The following is a 27783-nucleotide window of genomic DNA, read 5'->3' on the forward strand; positions in this document are numbered from 1 at the left end:
TGACGACTATAACACCTCCCCGATAATTTTTATACACAAACATAAAAAATGAACAAGACACCGAATTAACAATAAAACTCAAAGTCCGAAACGAGCCGGAGGTCTGCGGCGACGGCTCGACCTTCGTGGGTTGTGTGGCCCGAATTCCGGTACAGTCGGTGTGTCGTCCGAATTCGTTCGGGCTGAGGTGGGGACAGCGGAAGAGTCGATTGTTGGTGCAGGAGTATCTCCCGGCTCCTGGTCCTCCGATGATGCATAGCGAGGTTGCAGTTAGTCCATATGGCGCCTCCACGTCGGACCATGTGGCAGCAGACGTACCAGGAAGATTCGGCTACCCTGTCGCTTGATCACCTCGGCTGGAACCCAACGAGGATCCTGGCTCCGTCGTGGAGTGAATGATAGCGCGTAACAGGGATCTCCCGGTTTGAAATGTCGTTTGGTACCTTCGGAGGCGTCGGTGTTGTGAGGGTTTTGTCGGGGTACCACTTGAGACGGTGTAGGGAGAAGCGTGTCGATCTTGGTTCGAATCTGACGATTGTTGAGTAATTGGCTTGGAGAGTAGCCACTCGGAGTGGGCGTGCGTCGATATTGCTGTAGGAATTCCAAGACGGCCTGCTTCGGGGGTAGGGAAGATTTGCGAAGTGCTTGCTTGAACGTACGTACGAGGCGCTCCGCCGCTCCATTGGTTTCCGGATGGTAAGGTGCACCCGTGATGTGTACCATACCCCTCTCCTTACAGAAAGTTTGAAATTCTGTGGATTTAAAAGTAGTAGCATTATCGGTAACTATAGTATGGGGATAGCCGAAATGAGCAAAATCTTCTTCTAGCAGGTTGATAGTAGCTGTTGAAGATAAAGAAGTAGTAGCATGAATACATGGGTATTTAGAAAAAGCATCAATGCTGAGTAACCAATGGTAACCCATGAATTCTACCGCATGATCTATGTGCAAGCGACTCCACGGTGCTTCTGGAACCGTCCATGATTGGACCTGGGTTTTAGATTGCGGTTGATATTCGCCACAGGTACTGCACTTGTGACAAAGTTCCGCTATGTCTCGGTCAATGTTTGGCCAGTAGACGGACGTTCTTGCCAACTGCTTCATGCTCTCAATGCCGAAATGTCCTTCATGAAGCAATTGAAGGACGGAAGGACGAAGTTTGGAAGGGATGACCACTCTGGAACCGTAAAGTAGACATCCGTAACAAGTAGAAAGAGAGTCTGCGTACTTACGAAACGGTTCGACCGGGTCTTGTGGAGAAGACTTGGCCGGCCATCCTTCATGAATGAAACGCATTACCGTGGAAATGGTAGGATCTTTAGAAGATTCTTTACGCAGTGAGGCAGCATTTGGGGTCTGGACCTGTAAATCCAAAGCATCGATAGCGCAGACGATATCAATGTCATCCGCACTTTCCTCTTCATCGAAGACTTTATCCCCTCCTGCTGGTAAGCGACTCAAAGCATCAGCGTTTTGATGATCCTTCGTCTTCCTGTACTCAATAGTGTAGGTAAATTGCGATAAAAAGAGTGCCCAACGAGCCAAACGATTTGCTGCCAAAGAAGGTGTCGATTTGGTCGGGCCAAAAAGACTAAGCAATGGTTTATGATCTGTGACCAAAATGAATGATCTACCAAAAAGATATTGATAGAATTTCTTTAGCGCAAAAATTATCGACAAAGCCTCTTTCTGAATTTGACTATAGTTTCTCTGCGAAGCTGTTAATATCTTTGAAACGTTTGCTATAGGCCGTTCTGTGCCACCTGGGTAACGGTGAAACAAAGTAGCACCGATGCCCACACTAGAAGCATCACATGCGATACCTACCGGAAGTGACATTGAAATGTGTAAGAACCTCATCAGTAGATAGATGATGCTTCAGCTGAGCAAAAGAGTTTTCCTCTTGTTTTCCCCATCTCCAAGGAATGTCCTTTTTCGTGAGATGGTATAGTGGTTCTGCTACAGTAGAAGCGTTCAACGGTAGAAACTTCGAATAAAATTGTAAGGAACCTAAAAACGAACGAAGAGAAGATACGTCAGTGGGGGCAGACATCTCCAGTACGGCGTTTACCTTGGGACCTTTGGAGATGCCCTGCCTGGACAAAATGTGTCCGAGATACTCTACCTGAGGTTGTGCAAACTTACACTTGTCTTTCCTACACCTCAGGCCTTTTGAGTGAAGTCGATCGAGGAGCCGTCTAAGATTCTGGAGATGCTCCTCAGCAGTAGTGCCACTGACAAGAATGTCGTCTAGGTAGACTGCGACCCCTGGAAGGTCGGCTGTAAGGTCGTCCATGATCTTCTGAAAATAACCTGGAGCAGAAGATATGCCAAAAGGTAAAACATTTTGTAAAAGTACGCCACGGTGAGTGCTTAATGCGAGTCGTTTTCGACTGTCAGGACCAAGTCGAATCTGATTGTAGGCATCAGCCAAGTCTATCTTGCTGAAACCATACCCACCACCCAACTTTTGCATTAAGTCTTCTGGTAAGGGTAACGGGTGACGATGGGTCTCCAGGGAAGGGTTCACCGTGACTGAATAATCGCCACATATGCGTAACTTGGCCTTCGCTTCTGAAGTGTTTGAAGGCTTACGGACTGGAACAACCGGTGTGCCCCAATCGCAAAACTGAACTGGTGTCCATACACCACGTGCAATTCCCGAATCATAGGCTTGCGCTAAGTCCTCCTTTAGCGCGAAAGGTACAGGCCTAGGTTTGAGAAAAACAGGTTTAACATCAGACTTAAAATCTATGTCTAGTTCATAATCTCGTAAGCACCCGAGTTCAGGCTTAAAAACATCTTTGAACTCGTCACATAAGAGGGAGCATGCTTTCTCCAGACTCTTATCAGGCTTGTCGTATGACTGGATACTCTGTAAAGTAGAATAGTTAGACAGAAGGAATTTATCGATAGAAATTCCTAAAGACGAGATTGCATCACGACCTAGCAAGTTCAGTCCTTTGACTGTCGTGACTACAAAAGGAATATTATCTGACCTTCCCGTGGAAGGACAAGTTACCTGGGCCGTGAAAGAACCCGTGATTGGTACTAGATGCTTGGTAGCAGATTGGAACTGCGACACTGGTGCTTGCATTTGAGGTGCGCCTACCCGAGTCCAGACGTCGTTGGAAAGGAAATTTCCATTCGTAGCAGTGTCCAGTTCTAAGTGTGTGGTTACCGAATTAATGGAGATCGGTACTTCCAACTTTGAATTTCGAGGTTTTCTGCAAGAACTAGAAAGCATGTTAATTTCCTCGATACAATTTACCTTAGAAGGTTTGAACTGTCTAGCTTTCTTTCGACAAACACTCTGTAAGTGTCCCGTAATATTGCAGAAATGGCAAGTGGCTTTCTTAAACCTACAGTCATTGGCGTTGTGGTTGGAATTACCACAGCGATAGCATTCTTTATTTTTAGAAGAAAAGAAAGTACCTGTAAGTTGCCTAGTTTTTGGAGGTTTGCTGATGGTCCTTACTTTCGCAACTGGTACTGGTGGAGTGCCGTAAACAGTTTCTTTGGCCACCTTGGCTGCCTCTTCGGTTTCTGATGCAACCTCCACCGCACGTTTGAAAGTAAGTTCATCAGCTCTGATTTTGAATAACGCCTTAAGCACCGCCTCGTTACCTATTGAACAAATAAAACGAGTACGTAAAGCTTCGTCCAATGGATTTGAAATGGACGAGAAGTCACAGGTGGCAGCTACCTGGCGTATGCGGATGGCTAGTTCTTGAGCTGTTTCACCGGGCTTGCGCTTCATTTCGCTCCAGAAACGGAATCGCTCCCTCACGATGAAGCGTTTTGGGTCGAATTGTTGAGCCATGTAATTTCCGTCATGGTGAGATCGTTGACTTCTTTTGGGTTTGTTTCCTGCGCAGCCAAATTTGTTAACATTTTGTAGATTGTAGGTGATTGATTGGTGAGAAAAACCTGCGGCATTTTGTCTTGTGCGACTGAATGTGCTGCTACAAAGGTGTTAAACCTCTTCCAATAGTCTGCCCACAGTTCAGTGGTGGCATCAAACGTTACGAACTTAGGTAAAGATACCTGTTGTTGTATTGTTGTTGGTTGTGGTCTTGAAGTTTGGGCTCGTATTTCTCGTAGTTGTTCAAGGTGGCGCTTTTCTTGGTTGGCAATTTGATCTTGATGACGTTGTTCTTGTTCTTGGTGACGTTGTACTTGTTCTTGGTGACGTTGTACTTGTTCTTGGTGACGTTCTTCTTGCCTGGCAATTTGCTCCTTCGTCTGGCGTTCTTGGTTGGCAATTTGTTGTTGCAGGACTTCGATCAGTTTCTCCATGTTTCTAAAATCCTGTAGAAATTCTGTAAAGAATCCTGCCGGCGACGCCAGTTAAATGTCTGTTGTATTTCCAGACGTTTAATATAAAATAAACAATAATAATTGTAGCGATAGCCAACCAAGTGAGAAAACCATTTACCTCTTGTTACTTACTGATTCAGTGTATAAAATCAACGCAATATATAGTAAGAAAGAAACGCAAAACAATCAACTAAGGAACGTGGTACAGAACGCTCAATTGATTACACGCGCAGTGCGGTGGTAATCAATTCCAACGTCTGTACCAGAAAACGCTGAACGGTGATTATGTAGTGACGCTGGTCACGAGTTACATATATTCAACGTAGATGACGACTATAACAGAACCCCTGTTCTAAGATAAGGATATCTATAACTACGGGATTGGAAACTCTAACTAGGCAGTAGTAGGGAGGGACTTAGAAGGGTTTTTGGCGAAAAGTCATGCTCTTATGGGCTGAAAGTATGGACCATGATATGACATTTCCAACAAGCCCAAATTTATGCTTCTGGACCGTCATTTACCCCCTTGAAGTTGAAGATGACCAGATAGAGATTACAGATATTTTCATGCACTGTTGCCATGCAAAATAACATCATCACTTGCAAACATTTTTTGTTTCAATTTATTTATATAAAGAGTTTTCTTCAATTCATCAGAACATAAAATTATGTTTGAGCTGTTGAATGACATGTGCTATTGAATTTAGCGCAAAATAATTAATAATTTTTTTCGATTGGCAACACCTGTTTTGCTACGGGCGTCGGGCTTTTCAGCTCAACCATGCATCAATGGGGAGAATGGCCTCTTCCTCCTCGTGTGAATGTGGTGCCGAGGAAGATACCGTAGGCGTAGACCACATCATCAATGACTACCGGTAGGCTACCGTGTTCAATTAAGCCACCTAACAGAGTGGAAGATGTGCGCGTCAAGGATGATCAAACCAAAGACCGGCTGCTCTCTAGTAGCCTTCCAGTGTAGCCCGGAAACATTGTGAATCTGGGGAGGTAAAAGGATAGACCATCGGTCCCAGAGGCTCACACGACGATGACCTATTTTTCTTGGAAAATAGAAAAATTTCAATTTTCATTGTTTATACAGTTTGGTGCGAGTGATGATACAAACCAACTAGGTCATTTTGTTGCATGTGATAGTTCGTGATTAGCTCTTTTAACAGGCTACTTTAACTCTTTTTAGCTCTTTCAGCAGGCTAGGCCTACAGCTTTTGGTAGTGTTGTTGCTGAGTTATGTCTGCTTAGTGTTTATGGTTTAAAAAAGTTACCTCTCTCTACCCAAATTGTATTATAAATAATATACTTGCACAAAAACTGAAGCAAAGAAAATTAAAACGTTAAAAACGGTCATCGCTAAATAACTAGCATCGGTAAAAAAACAGTTGATGAAATTTTATTTGATAACATCTACTTCCAAACACCAAAAACGTAACCAATTGGTAAAATTTTACCCTACAGAGAATTTCGTGAATAAATTGCAGGCACGCATTGTCGATCTTGGCAACTGGGCCTGCATAGAGGATCAAAATATCTGCAAGTAGCTAACAAGTAGAAACTGCTAGGATTCATATTTTAAAAAGTTTTCTCAGTTTGAGGATAAACTTTCCCACAATCCAAATGAGAAGTAGGCCTAGATATGAAGCTAAAAGGACCTCTCAAATTTTAGTTCACTTTCTTCATACCACAACTCTATGCTAGTAAGTCTACATTCATTATCATCCATTAAGGATACATTATTGATTTTAGCCTAGATAGGCAAAACGTAAAACAGGTCAGAAGCGTTAAAAAATGACATCATTAGACAACACACAAAACACAGCGTATGGTACCATACATTACCCAAACCTATTCTGGAAAGCATGAACGTATCACAATAGGGGCCTAATCAATAGGTCAAGGTTACCACTTTCTGGAATAGTGTTTATCCGGAAATAAAGCTGATTCACGAAGAATGATTAATAATTAAAATTAGAAACACAGAGAAAAATGGTAGAGTGAAGTGTTGATCACTAATGCACAGTGTGCTACGATATGCACTCATCACAAATTCATTTCAACCCAAGCAGGTTATACTTCCAACTTAATGTTATGTACAATTTTACAAAATCATCTAAATCGGATTCATTGAAGTTAATAAAACACAATAAAGGCACAAAAGTGTAATTCTTTAGAAATGCTGAGCTACCGCTACAGTTACGCAAAACATAAAAACAATCAAGGAAAAAAACATTGTTAAATCAACAATCTTGAAGTGCGGAAAAATACAAAATCAAATCTGTACATAGTACAAATTGGAATGTAAATTTAGTGCAAGGCGTTCACAATGATATAAACGTACAGCTATTTGCATGTAAACAATGTAAAAATTTCCACACCATTGATTTAAAAACGTAATTTGTCTGTTTTGCATATATGTCTATTTTTCAGTGAATAGTTAAGTTTGCACAATGCACATACACTACAGAGTTCTGTGTGCAAACTATATTACTCCATTTGAAAAACATGGGACGACATCAGTTGTTATGAGAGATCCATGGAGCGTTTCGATTGTCGTGATTGACAATGCTTCCTCGTGCTTTGTAGTTATCCAGAAGCGGTTTCCATGTTTCTGTGTCTTTTACCAGCAAATTCTTGTTACCTGTAACAAACAAGTTGGCATCAAGCAAAGCTGACAAGCAAGCGACAATTTTAACTATAGGCTTCACAAACACAAATAAAAAGATAGTATTTTATGACAAGTCGTGAGCATGATTTTAATGTTCCTGTGGACTAAAATCTAGACATCTTTTTGTGCCAGGTGTACAACTTTTAACCACAAAAACTAACAAACAAAATATCTCAGGTGCCGGTTAAGCAAACCAAATAAGAAGCAACTTGGACAAAATAAAAATAGTATTCACTCCCTCCTCTTATGTGTGGATGTGGATGCGTTTCAATTCTCTACTCATGGCGTCTAGTTTTCCCACTCAAATATTAAACCCGAGTTTTATCCCTTAAATATTGAACTCAAGTTTTACCTCTCAAATATTGAACCAGAGTTTTACCCCTCAAATATTGTACCAGAGTTTTACCGCTCAAATATTGAACCCGAGTTTTGCCCCTCAAATATTGAACCCGAGTTTTACCCCTTAAATAATAAACCCGAGTTTTACCCCTCAAATATTGAACACAAGTTTTACCCCTCACATATTGAACCCGAGTTTTACCCCTCAAATATTGAACCCGAATTTTACCGCACTAACAAGAAACTACGTCTTCCTCTTGCAGCCAATGTGGCGCTGAGAAATAGATTGCAGACCATAACATTAACAAGTAGACCAGCGTTTGTCACGAAATGGAGTGTATCTTGAATGATGAGGTCAAAGATGGCTGTTCAGTGTTCACTAGTAGCCACAGGAGGAAACGATGCAACATCAGTTTGAATACCCTGGTGTGAAACTAAAATGCTATGAACAAAACTTGGTCGAGTTCAACGATAGAGCAAGAGCTTGCAAGGTGCTCTGAGCTACGGCCGCGTGACACACGAAGAAGTGTGGCCTACTGGCCTCGACATATGTTAACAACGTAAAAAGAGTTAGGGGTAGCCATTCCGATACAATAACTCAAACAAAGAATATGACACGGCATTGTGCTATTTAATGAAATAAAAGCTCAAAATAAAAGCTGTAATCAAATGAAGCTCAAACTAAAAAAAGAAAAGGCAAATAAACAAAATATCAAAAAATCTGGCCATCTTACCCACGATAACCAAGCCACTCTTTGCTCTTGTGATAGCGACGTTGACTTGATGAGGGTCGGTAACAAAACCAATGTTCTTCCGCCGCCAATGGAGATTTGCTTCGTCTTCGATAGCAAGCGCAGGTTTGGAGCGGACGGTGGACAAGATGACGTAATCGCTCTCACTTCCTATGCACAGAATAAATCAAGAGATTCAGCACTTCAGACTGTATAGTATAAGTGTCAATGCATACTAATATTGCATAAGCTTTACGCAGCTTTAGAAATTAGCTATATAACAACTGCAGACTGTTGACTCTGATTCATCATTATTACATTTGTACTTACATACTTACCATTCTCTGCGCAAAATATACTAATTATCTAACACTGAAAAACGTAACGGTTGTTGTGGAAACCATTGGGTTATAGATACAAAGTAAACAAGTTTCATGAATTGCTACATTGTAACAAACCAACCTTGACTAGTGATCACTGTACCAACGTGGACTTCCTTCATGTGAGACCTTTCTTTTGCTATCATCTCTTTGATAGTGCTGACTTGAGCGGTGTAGGGCGATAGTATCATGATGCTGGACAGTGGAACACGCTCAGTGACATGCAAGTACACCAATATCTTGATCTGAAAGTATATTAAACGTATACAGCAGTTCGCAATGTAGTCCGAGCAACAAAGGTATTTCAATGTGGTGCGATACTGACTCATGCGCGAAACACGTGCCTACGTGCCTCGTTGTCAATTTTTGCTACCGTACAATCGGCTACCGAGAAACAAACAGTTCGATTTGTTCTTTATTCTTTTTGGATATTCATTATTCATACTACAGGGTTTTAAGTTGGTATTTCTGGTCGTCGTACATCCGTTAATTAGAAAGAGTTTAGTTTCTGAAAATGTTTAGTATTGTTTGAAGTGAAGTTCGTTCATCATCATCATTAAGTTCCTTCCTCTCGTCGAGGGTTGGAGGCAATGAGACGCCAAGTTTCTCTGTTTTGAGCTTTTTCTTTTGCAGTTTTGTAGTTAAGTCCTGGCCAGTCTTCAATATCATTAGTCCAAATTCTTGGTGGTCTGCCCCTATTTCGTTTGCCGTTCATTTTTCCTTCTAGTAGTTGTGTTTGAATAGAATTATTGCGAATCATGTGGCCAAAATATTTCAATTTTCTTGATTTAATTGTTTGTAGAACTTCCATGTTGGTTTGTATTCTGGATAGTACATCTTTGTTTGTGATTTTATCCTTCCATGAAATTTTAAGCATTCTTCTATAAATCCACATTTCAAATGCCTCAAGTCGTTTAACCATTTGTGATGACAGTGTCCATGTTTCTGCATTGTAGAGTAGTGTAGTCCATATATAGCATTTCGCAATTCGTTTTCGAGTGTTGATGTTAATTTTGCGTGTTGTTAATGTCTTTTTCATTTTCACGAAGTTGTTTCTTGCTATTTCTATTCGTCTCAATATTTCCGTATTGCATCTGCCATTTTCAGTTATTGTGTGTCCCAGATAGGTAAAACTTTTGACTTGTTCGACCAGCATTCCGCCAATAGTAATATTTAAACTTGGTACATTTTCTTTTCTTGTAATAATCATAGTTTTCGTCTTGTTTATGTTGATTTTCATGTTATATTCCTTTCCAATATTGTTCACTTTTTCTATTATTGTTTGGAGAGCTTCTGCTGATTCCGCCAATAAAACAGTATCGTCTGCATACCTTAGGTTGGATATGTTCGTTATGCGTAGGATAACTGGACTACACAGTCTACAAGGTTCATCTTGTGAAATCGTTTCACTTTCGAAGCTTGTACCTGAAATCGAAATTTGTCGTCCCAGCACAATACTCAAACAAGGTTTCACTTTCAAACTATCAAGATATTACCGAGTAAGAACGACTTTTTCGCGATGCTCTCTTTTATTGTGCTGTGTTTTATAAATACAATAGCTTAGTTAGTGCACCAACAATCGTCTTCTTAGTTTGAATCTGTCTTCTTCGCCACTCCAAGGGTCGACAGGCTCTACTTTTTACTACTCTTGAGCAGTGGCAGTGACTCGGACTGGATGTTTGCGCAAGTGTCCAGCAGCCATTGGACGGGTTAATGATTCAGTTTGCGCAAACCATGCACATCATTTGGAGCATGATAGGTGGTGTGGTCAGCGATATGTCCTCCTTGCCACACTCACAGATCGGGTGGTGCCATCCCTCTCATTCATGCATGTTGGAGAGGAATAGTCCAACGCCAGTGCGCAAGTGATTGAGCCACAGCTAGGGCTGTCTTGAGAGAAGCATTCGGTTGGGTGGGGGGGCTGGCGTCGGAGATGAAGCTTTGAAGTTTCTAGATTTCTTCTTCCACTCCAAGGTCCATTGGTGGTCCGCCAAAGCAGCCGCACTGATGGATTAGTCTTCAGCAATTTTCATCAAAAGTTGTGCGGCCTGCACATATAGATGTTTCGATTTCCGCCACCGGGGAATCGAGAAGTTTGAGACAAATGTTGTCAGGATCAGGGACCTTACAGGTTTGTGTTTAGTGGAAAGCAGAGTGAGTTGCATTCACACCCATCGGGTGTGAAGTCACTAAGATTTTTAATTGTGCTTAACGTTTTTCGCACTTTTGATCGTTCAACCATTATAATATTAGAAACTGATGAACGTGGTTTTAAAATGAAAATGCACTAAAGCTGTTGTTCTATGAACTTGATTGATAAAGGTGATACTTTTGTGTCAAAACCGGTGTTTCAAACTGATTAAAAGGTAAGGTATAAGCTAAATTTATAATTAAATTTGCTATTTCAAGCTAACAATTGGCAGTTCAAGCTAACTCATGAAATAAATTACAGGAAAAACTACGACACTAAACATGTTTTTTAAAATCTTACCACTGCCTTTGCCTCATCTTCATTGTACTGTGAATTCTCCCCTCCACGCTCCAAGCTGAAGTTGATTTTTTCAAGGCCAGCAATATGACAGAACACGGCAGTGTTGTCAGGTTTGTTTGAGGGGTAACAAAACTTGAAACGACGGGCCGCTTCCCTTTGGATGACGCTACCATCGGTTTCCAAGCGACTTTTGTAGAATTTTTCGGATGGAAAACCGCATATTCCGGGATGCTTGAAACAAAGTGTAAGGGTGAAATTGAAGTGAACTTAAACACAATAGTAGGCCAAACCAATAAGCCTACAAATTACTTGAAAAATTTACTTCATATACTATCTTCTGTAAAATATACTGTAACTATAAAAAAGAAAACTATGTGTCGTACCACTGCTATTAGAATTGTTGAAAGCTTTTAATTAATTTTTTTGGTTAAACAAAAATTCTTGAATTTTTGTAAAGCTAGCGATAACTGATTTCAAGACCTTGTGTAAATTAGTTTTGGAGAACAAGACAATGTACAAACTTGGTGATCACACTTCAATAACATATGAAAATACAAAAAAATAGGTCAGTGTGCCAATATGCAGGACAAGTTTCTGGGCAGCCGATTGTAGCATCGAATAGACAGCGATAGACACGTGTTTCGCCCATGAGGCTGGGCTCATCAGTATCGCACCGTAGTGTTGAACTGTTTTATTTGCATCAGTGGCTCACGGTACAAAAGATTGACACGGTGAGAGAGTACAAACAAACATAGCCAGGTCGAAGACTTTAAGAAACCGGCCTGCCACACCCCGCGGCGGCGGGGAGCGGCGTGATTTATGGGGTGACGATGCACCCGGAGGGTTAAGTCCACCAGCTTAGGTCGCGAGGGCCAGGCTGGGGAGTCGAGGTACCTGTGGAGGGAGAGTGTGGATCGAAACACTATATAGCCCGTCCGCAAATTTAGAATGGCGGAGCGGGCCAGGGAGACAGGCTCTTTCTGCATAGCCCAGAATGAAGCCCTGCGACGGACCGGGCGACCCGTCGTGTGTGGACGCTGGAACCGGCAGTAATTGACCGCCGGGCAGTGCCCACGTCTCTTTCACGCGTCCTCGCGTAGGTACTTTGACTCTTATACCCGGTCTGCCAGTAGGCAGAGCGGATAAAGTTGGGGTCTCCCACGAGGAAGAGAGTCGAACCATTTAAGGATAATTTGGCTCTCGTGGCAGACGAATATTCAATAAAAATGCGGAGCAGAGGCTCGATGAATCAATATACTGTAATAAAAAATAAAAAAATATAGGTTGGAGTGTAATTAATACTCACTGAAGAAGAGTAAGCTTTCATTCCGCGAGCACGGATGTGCACTGGCCAGACGTTGAGGCAGGTTCGCCCAGCTGGGTCGGGGAGGCTAGCGATCGAAACCACAGGCACTGATAGGCTACATTATCGGTAAAAATAGAAAATTGGGGTGGAAGTTTTGAGGCTGCATCGAGTTGATCAGGGGATCGTGTTGATCAATGCATTGAAAGCGGAGCAATGTTGATCCGAGCGGGCAAGAACAGCGTTACAAGGCGAAAGCAGCGTATGACAGTTCGAAACAATTGATTGATTAGTACATAGAGAATCTAGTGATGATTGAAATTGCTTAATTGCTATTAAACCAGTCTCAAGTCACAATGTACATGAGGTATTTTATTTCCTTCCTTTTTACTTTAGAATGATTGTTTTTGAAGAGACTGGAGTATCATATAAAAGAAATGGCGCAGGTTTATAGAAATAAGGTGATGACATAAGGTGATCAATTTTAAGCCAATATTGTTATAAGGTTATAACGTCTAAACGGTTTGCTGTCTTGCGCGCTCGGATACTTACTGCAACGTTATTAGGGAATAAGTTTCTGATCGCTGATGTCGTCTTTTCTATGACGTAGCCCCTCCACAAGTGAGCCCGGCGTTCCAAGCTTTCCAGACGCGGAAGGATCCTTCGATTGAGAGGGAAGCCACTTTTCTAGCCACCTCTGCTACCCCACGAGAAGAAACGCCCAAGGCCGTCAGAGCTCGAGAGCTCGTCGGGGCATAGCTCCCAAGGGAGCCTACGACAAACGGAAGTGACAGGACGTCCCTGCAAGGGCGCTTCCTGTCTTCCTTTATGTTGACACATAACTCGCCGTACTTGTCGTGTTTCCTGTCGGCGGCTTTTCGAAGAGAGTCCGCGCCGTTGTCGAACGGACATGTGACGTCACATACGACCGTCACACCGTCAGGGCGTTGCAAGACGATGTCAGGACGCAGATCGGCACCGCCCGCTTCCACGTGCTGTGGAACCGTACTATCTATGGAAAGCCCGGGTTGCCATTCGGCAGGCATGTGCCCCACGATCTCCCACAATACTGAATTGTGTCGTTCCGTGACGACAGTCATCACGGTAGGGCAGTGATTCAATATGTGGGGGAGAGTCTCTTCCGCTTTCCCACACGCACGACACATGGAAGGTAGGTAACGGCGGCCATGGCTTGGTTTTGATTCAAGTGGCATTAGATTCAATCTAGCTTTGTACGCAAATACTCGGTCCGCGTGATCCAGGAGCTCCGGGCGCCGGGTCCAGGAATTTGAAAATCCGGACAGGCAGTGGGCACTGACCGTCTTGCCTTGGTCAGGTTTGGATTCCCACTGTCTCCTCCACCACAAGTCATTGTGTTGATGGAGGGTCGGCACCACTTTTTTCCTTATAGGAGGGGTGATTGTGGAGCTCCCCGCGGCCAACTCAAGGCCGCCATCCGGGCGGGCGGACCAACGTACGTTCAGGCGACGGGTGGCCGCCGGGACACGGCCCCACAGGCTCTCGCCTGTAGGGCACGGTCTAGGACGGGCGCCGTCAGGAGGGGGGTCACTATTCAGATAACTGGCCAGTTGGTCAGTCGTGGGATCTGGAGTGCCGAACCTCAGACAGGCATGACGCCTAAGCTGCCCGAGAGCGACGGCAGAGACAATGCTGTCAGGTGACGTCAGCATCTTGAAAGCATGAGCTAGCGAAAGCGTGTCACTTTCGCGACACAAGTTCGTGATGCCCAAACCTCCCAATGCAGGCTTACAGTAAAAGAACGCGCTGCAGGCCCACTTGGGAAGACGCCACGCCACCTTCAAACACCGCAAAACCAGTCGGTCAAGCTTTAGAAGCTCATACTGTCTAAAGCGCCGCACTCGCAGATGGTATGACGCGGACGGGAGAATGATGGAAGTGAGTGCCAGAAGTTTAATCGACCGCCGCTTTACCAGTCAGTTTAACTCTTATCTTTGTGGAAAGAAAAGAGCCAACAAAACCAGCAGGTGCCAGGGGTAGGACATATGAAGAAGGGGTGTTCTTCCCGGCCATCAGCACAAGGCTGATCACTCGCTAGTACAGCGAGCAGCAGTAACGCTTCGCTAACCATAACGGTGTAGCTTCCACGCTAGCCATAAAGACCTCCAATAAACGATAAGTTTCTGGGCAGCCGATTGTAGCATCGAATAGACAGCGATAGACACGTGTTTCGCCCATGAGGCTGGGCTCATCAGTATCATCATATGCTGCTCGCTTTACTAGCGAGTGATCAGCCTTGTGCTGATGGCCGGGAAGAACACCCCTCCTTCACATGTAGGACAAGGTTTATTCATTTTAAAGCATCTTTGAAATATCTATCTATCAGAACAGTCTAACGACTCCTGTGTTCCCCTGATAGCGGAGGTTGGAAGCAAATCAATGTCTATTCTGTTTGATGGTATTTCTCCATGCGTCCTGGAGGTCAGCCAAGACGAGATCTGCCGACCGCAGATCTTCCTGGACGTTATCGAGCCAACGCTTCTTTGGACGTCCTCGACGGCTATTCCCATGAACGTCAAAGAACTGTATTTTCTTCAGCCACACAAATAATTGTATAGTATAAATTTATTCTAAACAGTAGTTCTAAACACAAAATGTTCTAACTAAACAAATTATTCTAAACATAAAATGCGTATTTTCCCTTAGAAAACACGTTTATTGATAGCAAAAGCAACTTACCATCCGGTATTGAGTGGTCAACATACTGGCGTGATCTTCGAGCCTCTGAAACATGGACACCCCTAATCCAAACTTCTCGGCTTGATTGCACATAATGATCGGTTGAAGTTGCTTTTGATCGCCTATCAGGACAATCTGAAGAGAAAATGATGATGTTACGATTTATTTTTATTGCTTTATAAAAAATTAGGTTATTCAGCGACAACAGCTTTAGCTTTTTTGCTTTAGCCAGAATCAAGTCACTTGCTTGTTACAATTTGCAGATTTTGGTTAATACTTTAATTAAAATGTCTAAACATCTTACTTTTTCCATTTTCTAGAGGAAACCGCGTATCAACTAATCTTTACGGCTTCACGCAAGAAACCACATTCAGTGCCATTTTAAAAGTATCTGGTGCGGTCCGACAGGGGTCATCCAGGCAAACCAAAAGCATTGGTGAAGATAAATTTTGGTTGGCAATGTGAATAGGAAATGTTTATTTGATGTATAAATGGCTGAGTAGAATAGTTTGTAGCCGGGGCCAAGACTAATAATTTTTTTCACGGAACTTTTGACGTCTTTTCCAACAGGAGAATGTTAAATTACACTGATCAACAGCAATTTTTAAATCTAAGAGCTTCATTGTCCCTAAACAAATTGTCACGTCATCGTAAAAAAACAAGCCCACAATAGGAATCAGCTCTCTCGAATAAAAAGGTGTAACCTCACTAGTTCTTAAAGTTTTTCAAAGTTGGAAATTTGTTGCACAGTGTTACTGTATTATAGGCTAGCAGGAGATGCGTGCAGGGCCGTGTTAGCCGCCCCCTGTACCACCAGCCGGTGGGGGTATGGATGATTAGGGGCCCCTCTTTGTAGTCTGTCTAACTCTAATATTTTTTGACCGTTTAAAAAATAGAAAAAATACCACAAAAGCTGGATAATCAATAGCTAATTAAATCATGCAAGGCCGTATTTACTGCTTTCCAAACCCCGACTGGAGGCCTAGATCTAACTAGCCGCCCACTCATATTTAGTTTGTGGAGCGTTTTTCAGCCACAGACATATACAACCAAGCAACCACACGGCATTTAACATAATGGATTAAAATTGAACATAAACTATAAGCTACAAACGTTTTCGGCCATACACACGTTAGCCCTTATCAAGTAACAAAAAATAAAAAATAACTGCTTATCATATCTACAATGAAAATGAATGACTGATCTAAACACTGAATTGAAAAACGAAATGCAAAATGAAACGGCAGAACAGAAGAAAGGCACATCACGTGGCGTTTAAATTACACCAGGCAAAGACGCAACATATGACGTATCAAGAAAAGACGTTGAGTAGATAAGAATGGAGCGTTTTTCGGCTTGTAACTTTACATTTTTTCCATTTTTGTAAAAAATTTCCGATTTCCTCGCTCAATCACGTTTCGTGCATCTCGGCAATATTGGGCAAGCATAGTTGGGAATTAAGGGAGTGAAAAGGTTTTTGTGTGTAAAAAAAAAAACTAACAAAACAATGTAATATTTCGAAGTAAACACTGCTCCCTCAAATAGCCTAGTTAATTTATAATAATTAAATTGATAAATTTCAATGTGAATCGAGATAGGTTATGAAGTGAAAATGTTATCTGTGAAGGTGTGGACACGTCAGGTAAAATTTTCGAAGATCTAGTCTGGTGAATGGCTACAACACACTAGGACTAGGCTACACAAACTTTCAAGAAATAAATTATTGCAATCCTTCTGTGGTTGTGAATAAAAACTTTTTGAGGGAACTGTATTCCGAAAGCCAGTGCAATTTGCTATTACCACAGCGAACTCGCAGCATCAAGCTAAGACAGGTCGTTAATATATGCATTGTAAATTAAGCAATTTAATTTTAATAAAAATTTGGAAACATGCTGAAATTTCTTGCCGAAATTTTCGATAATTTGAAAATTTCGGTAATGTGATCGCACCTCTCACACATATGAGAACAGAAGACAGAATAATTAAAACGATGTAAAAGCTAAACTTTAAATATTCTTGTCACCTGCTTTGCCTTCGACGCAACGATTGGCGCCAATGTTTCCGGTTCACTGCACATGCCGCACTCGTCGATAATGCATTGCGTGAATTCGATTTTGTCGCTGTTCTCGTTGTCCAAGTGATGATCAAGCACTGCAACCAAAACGATTAACAGGTAAAAACACAAAGAAGTTTTATCACTTGGCCGTGAGACCACAACTAAATAACATTAGGACAAACTGTAAACTAGAGGAACAAAGTATTTCACAACAAAAACAAATGATTTTGTAAGTCCACAACAAAGCCTCATACTTGCTGCCGTGGCGCAGGTACAGATGATGACGTCATGATTTTGCACTTCATGATGCTTGGCCTGTCTGATCAAGCCCCTTTGCTTTTTGTACAGGTCGAATAAGTTTGCTCCCTTTTTGTCCTTAAATCTTTAAAAGCAAGCAAAATCAAATAAGAAGTGTGCAAAAATCTAATAAGTCTTGTAATACTACTGCTGTGTTTGAAGCGAAAGTAAACACTTATACGTCGCTGTTAAGGACTGCTACACAATATAATCACTGAGTCGAAATTAATTATATTTAGTGTGTAAGTTTTTCAGATGCAGCCTAACAATTGCACAGAGTTCCATTGAAATTCTTTAACAGCTAGAAGAGACGTGGAAAGTAAACAAAAACAACAACACAACAAGCAAGCAACAAAGTATATAAAAACAAGAAGATTAATCTAGAAAAATTGCAAATTCCGTATCTTAACATTTGTTGACATTGTCATTACACAAAGCCATGATCTTACTTTTTGTCTAATGCCACAATCTCTTCGGCCCATGGATTTCCAAATTTCCTTATCTTGTGGTGCAGCGATATGTTGGCAATGCTCTTTTCGGGTCGAGGTCGCTTCTCAGCTTCCTCTTTCGGAAAAGAGGGCTTAAGAGGGTTGGGGTAATCTTGTTCCTCATAGCTGAAGCCATACAACCGCAAAACTTTCAATCTCGACTGAAGTAGATATTCTGGAATCAAAAATTGAGATCATGAGTGTCAAGGCTTAGCAACAGACATGGGCTCCGTCAGAGGGGGGCCGCGGGGGTGATTACCCCCACCGATCGGAGTGGGGGGAACTAATGCAAAATTACCCCCCCCCCCCCCCCACTAATGTAGAGATAAAAATTTCATTTTTAATATATTTTTTACTTTTGTGTTTTATTTTCATGTGTTTATTTTGTTGCAAAACTTTTGAGGTTTTTGCTTGGAAACTCGCAAGACAACACCAAGTCATCTATGGCAAACTATGCATTCTGTCAAAAATATACGCATTACAATGCCCTATGTGTGACGTCATAGTTTCTCACTGCTACAACAAACTTTAATTTCGCTTTTACCACTCACGAACGAAACCCACTACAGTTGCACTGTTTCAATGTCTTTATATTTTCGGTTGTTGTAAAAGTTAATGCATTTTAGCTTTTATTTTTTTCTGAATTGAATGTAGGCCTAGACCCTAGAACTAGATGCTGAAACTTTTTCTTTCACTGCGGATGTTATGGCACAGGTTATCGTGTTGTATTCATGCAATTGTAAATTAAGTTAAACAAAGCTTTGACCTTAACGCTTTTGATCTTTTAAATCTAACCATTTAGCGTCTAAAGTGCAAAATTTAGAGGACTTGAGCCAAGGAAGAATACAGAGAGGAATTTTTGAGTACGCCCCCTCTTCCAGTCAAAACTGTCTAAAAACCTCAAAAAATGTGGCAAATGTTAAAAGGCTTTTGCTTGCGATTTTAGACTCGTTGAAATAATTTTTCCATTTTAAATCGTGCTAAAAGGCAAAATTTTTGCAATTTTGGCGCGTAACCTGCCACTTAAGACGCTGTATAAGAAACTGAAGCTTTCAGTAATGCGAAGGGGGTCTGGGGGGCGATCTCCCACAAGTATATGTAATGCGATAATCCAATATGCCTCCTGTCGATGTCAAAACATCGTTCCCGCCCTGCTTAAATTACCCCCCCCCCCCCCACTCTCAGGAAGTGTCCGGAGCCCCTGGCAACAGGACGACATTTAATAAAAAAGTACTTGGAAGTATTAATCAATCCACAACATGGTTTGCCGGAAGCCAAACACCCTTTGCCATTTTACAATGACGGTGTGTCTTTCTACAACGACATGTTGCAATTTAGAAAAAAACCACTGCGACCTAGATTAATCATTCTACATTGCCATGTGAAGTTGTGGCTGCAGCAATGGTCTCAACATGGTATCGCTAATCTCTCACAAGCAAGAACATGTAACTTATAGAGGGTTATGCAACATGATGTAAAAACAGTTGGAAATATGTTTGGTAACTTACTTCCAAGAACATCCACAGATTTATTTGAAGGGCCACAGTAAATTACTTTACCAGGCTTGTCCGTCTTCTTCATGTTTAGTTGATGGAAGTAGTAGGCCAAGTGGGCACCAACAAAAGATTTTCCCGTTCCTGTGCAAAAAAGATTATTCACAAAACTGCATAAATTTTTTAAATTATAATAACAAACTTAATCCGCTTTAGTTCCTCACACTAATGATCAGTTTGAAAATTCAGAAGTAATGCGAGGTTACGATTGAAATGAAACGTATCAAAGGAAAGTAATTCTTACTACAAAAAGTCATAAATACTCTTGACATGGTCTCAAATGCTGTGATGTTTTTGTGGCGTTGTCAATAAATACGCTGCGCTTGCGCTGATTTTTCTCTGTTTGACAAAATATAACTGCAAGCATAGAGTTTTCAGATCGCTCTTTAGAACAATTTAAATCATAAATTTTTTAATTGGTTTCCACTTGACAAAAGACTAACAAAAGGAACTATAAAAGTGACTTTTAAAAAGAAAAGTTTGCAAAGTAACGTTTGTGGATTGTAAACCACAACTAGCTTTCTTCAACGGTGCAGCGTTGCAGTGGCTACTACTGACACACAAATTCAAGAGCAACGTTGCGGTTTTCGTAACTCACTATGCATTCTGCATTTTCTATAAGGCTAGACATTAAAAATCTCAAAACAGAACAACGTTGGCTCAAATAGGAGACGTTTCTCTTAATAAAGAGCAAATCGTACATCATAAGCAAATAGTAAAAATGACTTAGGTGCAAGTTTTTTTTTTTAATTTTTGCGTGGATTAATTGTCATTAAAACTATTGCAAAGAAAAATGCCATTTTGCATAAAGTAGTGAAACATTTTGAGAACAATCGGTCGATTAATTATTACATGTCAGAAAATTCTACATCTTCCGTGTTTGACCGACATAAAACCGACTAAAAATTCAATAGACAATCGCCTCTTTTTTAAAAGACATACCAGGTGGCCCTTGGATCATTGAAACTCTTCGTCCCAAAGCAAGTTTTATTTGTTCTATCTGGCCGTTGTTCAATCCGTACTTCATACCCGGCACCACTTCATCGCCAACTGGGATTTCGCAAGTCACATTTTCAAGTTGAAGTTCTTGTGGGTTACGGTTAACAGGTAAACCTTGGTCGAGACATAAAGATTTCACCTCTTCTTTATTAGGAAGTTTTTGGTGTCTATCTGATATCTCCTCCAAAGCTTTGGTGATGCATCTTGTAAACAAATAATAGCGTGTAAACAACATCTCTACAAAACTTCAATTGGAAAACAGCATTCTGAGAGGAGTTAACAACAAAGGAAGGATATAGCTTATTAACGAGTTGGGAGAATATATTCGGTTTTGATGCGATTCTGCTTTTCGAGTACTTCAAATCTACAGGTTTGGTTCTGTTTCTTCAATTACCTTGCTTGAACCAGGCATTGGCGGTCTCATATAAATATTTAGCTCAACTACTTCTATTATCCATTCTATAGATAACTGTTTCTACCTGGTCGTTAAGTTGTTTCAGATGAGTTTGACTGATTGTTAGGCAGGTGATCACTTTCCAACAATAATTTTACAGTTAAAAAATGTTTTCAGTTTTTGCTTTCTTATTAGGCTATGATAAAGCTTTGGTAGAGAGTTTGCTTTGTTGAACCATAGAGCTTTGTTGCTTTGTTGTTGCTTTGTTGAACCATAGATGCTTTGTTGCTTTGTTGAACCATAGATGGTGCTTTGTTGAACCATTGAACCATAGTTGAACCATTTGTTGAACCATTTCTCTTATTAGGCTATGTGGCCAAGAAACTGATACTGTCTGGTTTTGACATTTTTCAATAGAGATTTGGTTTGGTTTACTTAGTGCAAACCTTCTTTATATGTCTTCCTTGCTAGCCATGAATACGCATTCTACGGAAGCACCACATTTCAAAAGCACTAACTTTTCCAGCTACCTTTGTTGGGATGTTCTAGGCTTCGGAGTTGTAGTGAAAATCAAGATAAACATAGCAATTTAAAATTCTAAACCTTGTCTTGCAGGATATACACTACAGTATTTCTATTGCAAACGATTTTTTTCGTTTGTTGAAAGCTTGCTTTTGCTTATCCTGTTTTTATGTTGAGTTCTGTGTTGTTCCAGGTTTTCCTATAGTACCAAGTTATTTTTGAACCTGTTTAAGAATCGTTCCATTCACTGATAAATTACAAATAGGATTTTCTATTTTGTCTTTTCTTTAGCTCCAAGTCACTCAGCTCTTTGTACAGACAATATCTAAGCCAATATTTAATATGATCTGTAGTTTTACGTCTAAGTCGGCTATCAAAACGGTGTCGTCAGCATATCGTATGTGGTTAATGTTGTTTCCTCCAATACAAATACCTCTTTCATCTTCAATATGCCTCAAAATGATTCACTGTATCACAAGATTAGGTCGGGTGATATGTGCACGGTCTTGTCTTAACCCTTTTTGGATGGACGTATAGTAACAGTAATCATGATTAATCCTGACATCAGCTGTGTTCGTAAATTTTGGATAATTGTAAGAGCTTTGCCATCAATTCAAATTCGGTCAAGCATGCGCATCATTTTATTATGTTAGACTTTATCAACAGCTTTTGTTATGGTCGATGCACAAGTACAGATCCTTTTGTATTTCAATCGATCTCTGAGCGAGATTTCCCCTGAAGACCGCATTCCTTGTTTCTTGGTTAATTTCTTACAAATAAACTACTTTACCAGAAAACTGTATGGAAGCATGTATCATAAACCTGTAGAAACTACGAGATAACAATGCTTCACATTAAAACAAGTCAAAAAATAGCTAAAAACTTTGAAACTTTTGCTAAAACAAATCAGAAGGTTTCTTTAAAACAAGTGTTCAAAAATCTTAAGTCAAACAGCCCTGAAAGAAGCGCTGACACAGTCCTGGTCGAATTGATACAGAGTTTTTGCTTGCAGTTAAAGTAGTCTAAACTGCTCGGTGGCTTTTGCTGCATGCAAACATACTTCTTTAACTGCACACACTGAGATGTCAACCTGCATGCATCTTTTTCGCAACAAGTGTAGACCACTTGCACTGTCCAAATCCAAAAAAATGCAGGAGATTTACACGATTATTTGTACTTTATTATAAACTTTACATAAAAAAAAATCGCACAAAAATAAAACAACTATTTCCTCACCTGCTCGATATGCCAAGTTTGAGCACTTCAACAGTTGCCAGTCGTTTGCCTTTCGTAATCATTTGTGAATACTTTGTCTCGGCAACTTGTGAGGTGCAGATTTCAAATTCACAATCTGTGTTTCCTTCACTTTGTTTGTCTTGTTTGGACGAAGATGTCACAACAGCATGACCAACCCAAGTGAAACAGCTGTTTGGTGTCAAGTTTTCTTCTAAATGTAACACAGAATTAAGAGCATGGAAACTAAAAATTGAAAATATTAGTGTCAAACAGCCATACAAATAAATAAATAAAATAGATAAACAAACTAAGAGCTAGTTTTTCTACGGAAAACGTAGAGCAAAATTATCACATGTTCCTTTTGCGGTTTGGGTGTAAGTTGTTTTAATTTCAAAGTTCTACACAATCCTTGAAAGATCCTCACCGGACAGTGGCCTTTCTTCTTCGTTCCCGTGAAAGTTTCTGACACTCAAGTTTTTGATTCTTATGCAAAGAAAGTCATTTCTAGCAATTGAGATCAGACGTTGCGAGGCAAATTCGGAATTAAGTGAAAACGTTCCACAATACTTGCCGTCTAAAAACAATAGCAAGATAACGTAAAGCTTCATTTTGTGTTTTTTATGGTTCAAATGAACGGTTGTTAAATTAAAGAAGCTGTTATTTTCTTTCGAAAACTTTCCTACAAAAATAAACACTTTGTTTGATTGATTTCCATTTTAACTTATTCCAAAGTGTTTACGTGTTAAATAAAACAAAAATAACACAAAAACGACGTATCACCTATTTTATAAAAATCTACAGCAACATTTTGGAGGGTAATGTTATTGTCACCATCCTTGATAGCGCTATAAATTGCCTCCATGCGAAACAAGGGCATCCAGTGATCAATGTATTCCGTCACGTTCCTGAACGTGACACCTGCAAGCCAAAACATACAAAGAGATAAGAAAACCGAACATGCTGAAACAATACAAAGTAATAAACTTCAACTATTCGTTGTAAGTAAACAAACTTTCGACAAGTGATCGGGGCCGTTGAGAGGCTAATTTGGATCCGGTACCAATGACATCCCCAGGCCCCAAAAACAAGACACAGTTAAAATGCAATATCGCAAGTTAACACAACGTCTTCTTTAACTTTCAGGGCTCTACAGTTTCAATCCCCTTAAATTTTCTCGGTCCAGGACCCAAAAGCGTCCCCTGTTAAACGCTTTGTCAACACTACTGCATGCGACTAGATTAGTAGTTTCCTTGTGCGTAGTTTAGAAAAATAAAACAAGCCTTTTCGTCGTCTTCAACTTCATTATTAATTTATTTAAAAAAATCAACTAGAAACACAGCTTTCGGTAAAAGAAAGTACCAACAAAATTACAACTTTATTCAGACAAGTTATACCTCTTTTGGGGGTCACGTCACCGGCAAAGATTTCGATCGGTGAGCGAATATGGGCAAGACAGATGTCAAGGTCTTGAGCTACACTCAAAAGTTGAAGCAAAGGAATTGAGATTCCTTTTTCTACACCGCAGTACAGTTGCACGCAGAGTGGCATGCCACGAGAGAGGGACATGGTAATTCGGCGAAAGTGGTGGATATCAAGTTTGGAAGGACAAACAAGAACATCGTTGCATTTGCTCTTCCTACAAACGTCATTGTCACATGGGTCGTCTCCCCTCTGTTTACCGCATCCTCCAAACTCACATCTCGTGTCAATCACACTGATAAAAAAAGATTTTTTAAAAGCCACAAAGCCACCTAATATAGAAAAGTATTGTTATACAAAATGATACATGTATATTGTATACGCAATAAATCTGTTATTTTGATCATTTTGCAAAATTTATCAGAAGAACGTTCGCTTGGTCATAATGAAATTGTTTCAACACCCACAAACTAAAATGACGCTTTGAGCTGTCGATCTTTCCAAGGATAAAAAGAAAAGGATGCTTCAGCTGGATGTGTTGAAGTACAATGTAAAAACACCAAAAGGAAATTATGAAACAATGGCTTACAATTAAAATTGCAATTAACTATGAACGAAATAAATCAGCACACACAACATTCTGGTCATGTTACAAGAAGCAAAAATGTGTCAGCCATCCGCACCAAGCATGTTTGTCTGTGCACTGCACGAATCCACAAAGTAGTCGAAAATGTCACAATTTGCGAATCACACCGCTAAGATAAGCAGCAATGCTAACAGAAAACAAAAATGTAGAAAAAAGTGTTAGAAAATTGCTGTTTATTCGATCCTGACAACTTAGCTGCATTGATTGCAAAAACTTCAGGTGTTTTATGAGAATCATCTTGAGTGTCAAAAGCATCTTTAGAATGACTAGGTTTTATTCAAGGCAATTTTCGTCTCTCGAAAACGGTAGCATTTCTACTTCGCTATTCAAACTGCTTTGCTAAAGGTATAAATATTAGCTGATCTAAAAACCTTCCACACAACGTGGCCTATAGGTACACACTAGCATGTAAGCTCAATGCCAGGTCGACTTCCTGGTTGATTTATTTCACAAGAATTTTTAGATTTACGACGTTCAGCTCTATCAATTTACTATCATAAGAGTGATGCTATATTTTAAAGGTTGTTTTATTTGTGAGCTAAATCGTGTTAAAAATATATTTGGTTTTCTGAAAGTAAAACAACAGAAATTCCTGTTCTGTGTATTATTCCCATATGTTATTATTTGATGACATACATACCATACAAACATAGACATTAGACATGCATACTTTTGAAACTTGCTTTTGATTGCATGTGTATCAACCGTTGGTTTCCTAAAAGACGATCTGATGCAGTTAAGCAATTCGATCCATTTGCGCGTTGAAACCACAGTGGAAACAAGTTCCTTGTGTGAAATCCCTCGTGTAGACTCTCCTTCGGCTTTCACGTCAAAGAACCTGCAATGTTTGTAACTTCACTTGTGCGGTCATATGTTTTTGTGTTCTGACCACTTTAAATCAATATAAATACACAAAAAGAAAGTTGAAACTTAATATCTGAATGTGTTATATGTGTTTCAGAACATGCATGAAGTCAAGATAAAACAGCCTTTTGGTACAAATTAGAAACTATTTTTATGGCCCAGACCGATGTGTTTCAAGATCAATCAATTGCATATTCAAAGATAGTCAACAGATGAAAAAAGGAAAGTCCATTTAGCAGTGATTTGAAAATAACCAAATTGTCTTGAAGGTTTACAGAAGAAAGGGGGAAGAGAAGAGACTTTTTACTAACAAAAAGAAAAAAAAGAGTAACGAAAAATAAAGGGAAAAAGAGGAATTGTCTTTGAGCTCACAAGTACTGTGGTTACTTCAAAATAGATAAACCAGCATGCTTTCTCTGACGCCCTTCTTCATTAAAGGTTCATTTGACACAAACTAGAATCTAGATTTGCTCCATCTTAACCTTGTATTTGTCATCTCAATAAAAGGCTACCAATTTCGACAAAAAAAAAACAGGCATAACTGAAAAAAAAACATTCTAACGTTACTTTTATATCATGCAAATACCTAATTCTCCAGATTACTCTCGTCCCTTCCTGCTTGAAAAGATTCAACTCTCTAAACTTCAATCTGCGTGATGCCAACGGCAAATCCTTCAAGCTCAGGAGATGTAAAAGAACATCTCTTTCGTTTTCCTATAAACGACACAAACCATTAAATACTTGAAATAAATGCAATAAACATTAAACAAGCACCAAACGTGAAAAATCTATTAATAACCATTATGATTATATGAAAGTTAAAGTGTTGGCAACATTTCATATAAATGTAAAACACCTTTAATTTTCCATAATTCTCATGAATGGAATTACAAGCAAATTTACAATATAAAAGTACAGCAAACACAACGACAGAAATTTGCTGTTTAAAAAAGATGTAATTATTTAATATAAGGTAGGTCACACCTCAACTACAGCAGCTTCATGATAGTACTGTTTCTGGGAAAGATTCCTTGCAAAGGAGACATTTTGGGTGTCTTTTTCATATCTTTTGGCATCATCCATTCTCTTCTCTATCTTCTTGGATAATCTGCAGATTTATTATTACACAGTTAACAAAGAAAATTAATAAGTTAAAAGCGCAGTAAAACTGATATATTGTCACTATCACTAAGTTGGCCAGTTAACCAGAATATCGCAGGCAAAGGTAGCTGCACTGTAATCCTTTTGGTGATAAAACAGGAGAAACAAAAAAATACACATTCAATCAAGCATGCGGTATCTAGCTTTGGCATTGGGAACTAGTGAGTAGTGTAGATCAGAGGTATCATAAAGTCACAAAGCGCACAAAAGAAGTAGTACATTTAAATGCTAATTACCAAGACGAAAGAAGATACTAAATACACGTTTACAATAATTATGTGAAATTTACAATTGCATGAACTCATAAATACTTACAAAAGTATGAAGCTGCATTGAGGGATATTTTTGTTGCTATTTAAATAAATCATTACTTTAAAAACGAGAAGAAAACAGGAGACTGAACTGACGGATATACTAGAGATGAGGGAAACTATAGATCAAGTTTTAAGAGCAAACGGAGTAAAATGATATGGGCACGTGCTAAGGAAGGAGGAAGTTTTCTGCGAAAGGCATTGACTTTGAAGGTAGATGGAAAAAGGAAACGGGGACGTCCAAAAAGAACATAAAAAGAACAGGTGAAAAATGAGGCAGACAAAGTCGGAATGAAGGAAGAAATTGCGATGGACAAAATGACATAGAAAATAGAAGCGAAAATAAACCCCGCGAGGAAAAAATCGGCCACCCCCACTAGTGGGGACAAAACCGAATTTGGATGATGACGATGAAAATATTTCTTACGTTTGCAAGTTAGCTGGATCGCCAGATTCGCCCACATGTTCAAGCGTGATCACTTTGGGATTGGTTTGAGTAGCTTGCCGTTGTTGGCATTTGAGTAGCACCAGACGTTGCGCCATGATGTCGGTGTAGCGGCGTATAGGAGAAGAACAATGCGAATACATTGGAAGTCGAAGAGAGAAATGAGTGACGTCAGAAGATACAAAGACTTTCCTGACATCCACGTTGGTCAGCAGTTTCGCTCTCTTCTGAATGCCAAGGAATCTAAAACCGAAAGACAAAACTGCACAATACTGAAAAACTAGAATCAACGCTTTAAGGTGATTATAATTATTCACATCAACTAACAAGCCTCAATATGAAAGACCATTGTTGTAAATTTATGTTAAACGAGTTTAATTTTATTAGTTTATTCCGTCATCTCGTGTTTTGTTTGTATATTTAGTTTTATTAC

At 40.1% G+C, this 27783-nt stretch overlaps 2 protein-coding genes across 2 annotated transcripts in view; both read right to left on the reverse strand.

Annotated features, from left to right (window-relative positions):
• Nucleotides 1–6055, reverse strand: LOC145782865 (uncharacterized). Its single transcript, XM_082594630.1, has 3 exons — nt 6015–6055; nt 1233–1492; nt 1–752 (listed from the first exon to the last, which is right to left on the reverse strand). The coding sequence occupies exons 1-3, from the start codon at nt 6053–6055 to the stop codon at nt 271–273; spliced, it is 783 nt and encodes a 260-aa protein (XP_082450756.1). The 3' UTR covers nt 1–270.
• The window catches only part of LOC145782866 (3'-5' exoribonuclease HELZ2-like), a 27013-nt gene continuing 4839 nt past the window's right edge, over nt 5610–27783 (reverse strand). Inside the window, exons 8-25 of the mRNA XM_082594631.1 lie at nt 27333–27593; nt 26418–26541; nt 26020–26147; nt 25240–25407; nt 23899–24218; nt 23285–23422; nt 22929–23078; nt 22505–22715; nt 20296–20555; nt 19309–19437; nt 17762–17975; nt 17270–17397; nt 16983–17110; nt 14960–15094; nt 10939–11169; nt 8530–8692; nt 8071–8238; nt 5610–6970 (exon numbers count right to left, since the gene is read on the reverse strand). Coding sequence (XP_082450757.1) covers nt 6846–6970; nt 8071–8238; nt 8530–8692; nt 10939–11169; nt 14960–15094; nt 16983–17110; nt 17270–17397; nt 17762–17975; nt 19309–19437; nt 20296–20555; nt 22505–22715; nt 22929–23078; nt 23285–23422; nt 23899–24218; nt 25240–25407; nt 26020–26147; nt 26418–26541; nt 27333–27593 — 3181 coding nt within the window. The 3' untranslated portion in view covers nt 5610–6845. The remainder of the gene's footprint in view (nt 6971–8070; nt 8239–8529; nt 8693–10938; nt 11170–14959; nt 15095–16982; nt 17111–17269; nt 17398–17761; nt 17976–19308; nt 19438–20295; nt 20556–22504; nt 22716–22928; nt 23079–23284; nt 23423–23898; nt 24219–25239; nt 25408–26019; nt 26148–26417; nt 26542–27332; nt 27594–27783) is intronic.

The sequence above is a fragment of the Aplidium turbinatum genome, chromosome 14, assembly GCF_918807975.1.
Source record: "Aplidium turbinatum chromosome 14, kaAplTurb1.1, whole genome shotgun sequence".
Classification (NCBI taxonomy): Eukaryota; Metazoa; Chordata; class Ascidiacea; order Aplousobranchia; family Polyclinidae; genus Aplidium; species Aplidium turbinatum.

Excerpts from the sequence above, each read along its gene's own strand:
- LOC145782865 (XM_082594630.1), bottom strand. The coding sequence starts at position 6,055 with ATGGATGATAATGAATGTAGACTTACTAGCATAGAGTTGTG. Across the intron at positions 1,493-6,014 it reads CTTACTAGCATAGAGTTGTG|GAAGACGAAGGATCATCAAA; the intron begins GTATGAAGAAAG and ends TATTGAGTACAG. Across the intron at positions 753-1,232 it reads AGACCCGGTCGAACCGTTTC|AATTTCAAACTTTCTGTAAG; the intron begins GTAAGTACGCAG and ends TTAAATCCACAG.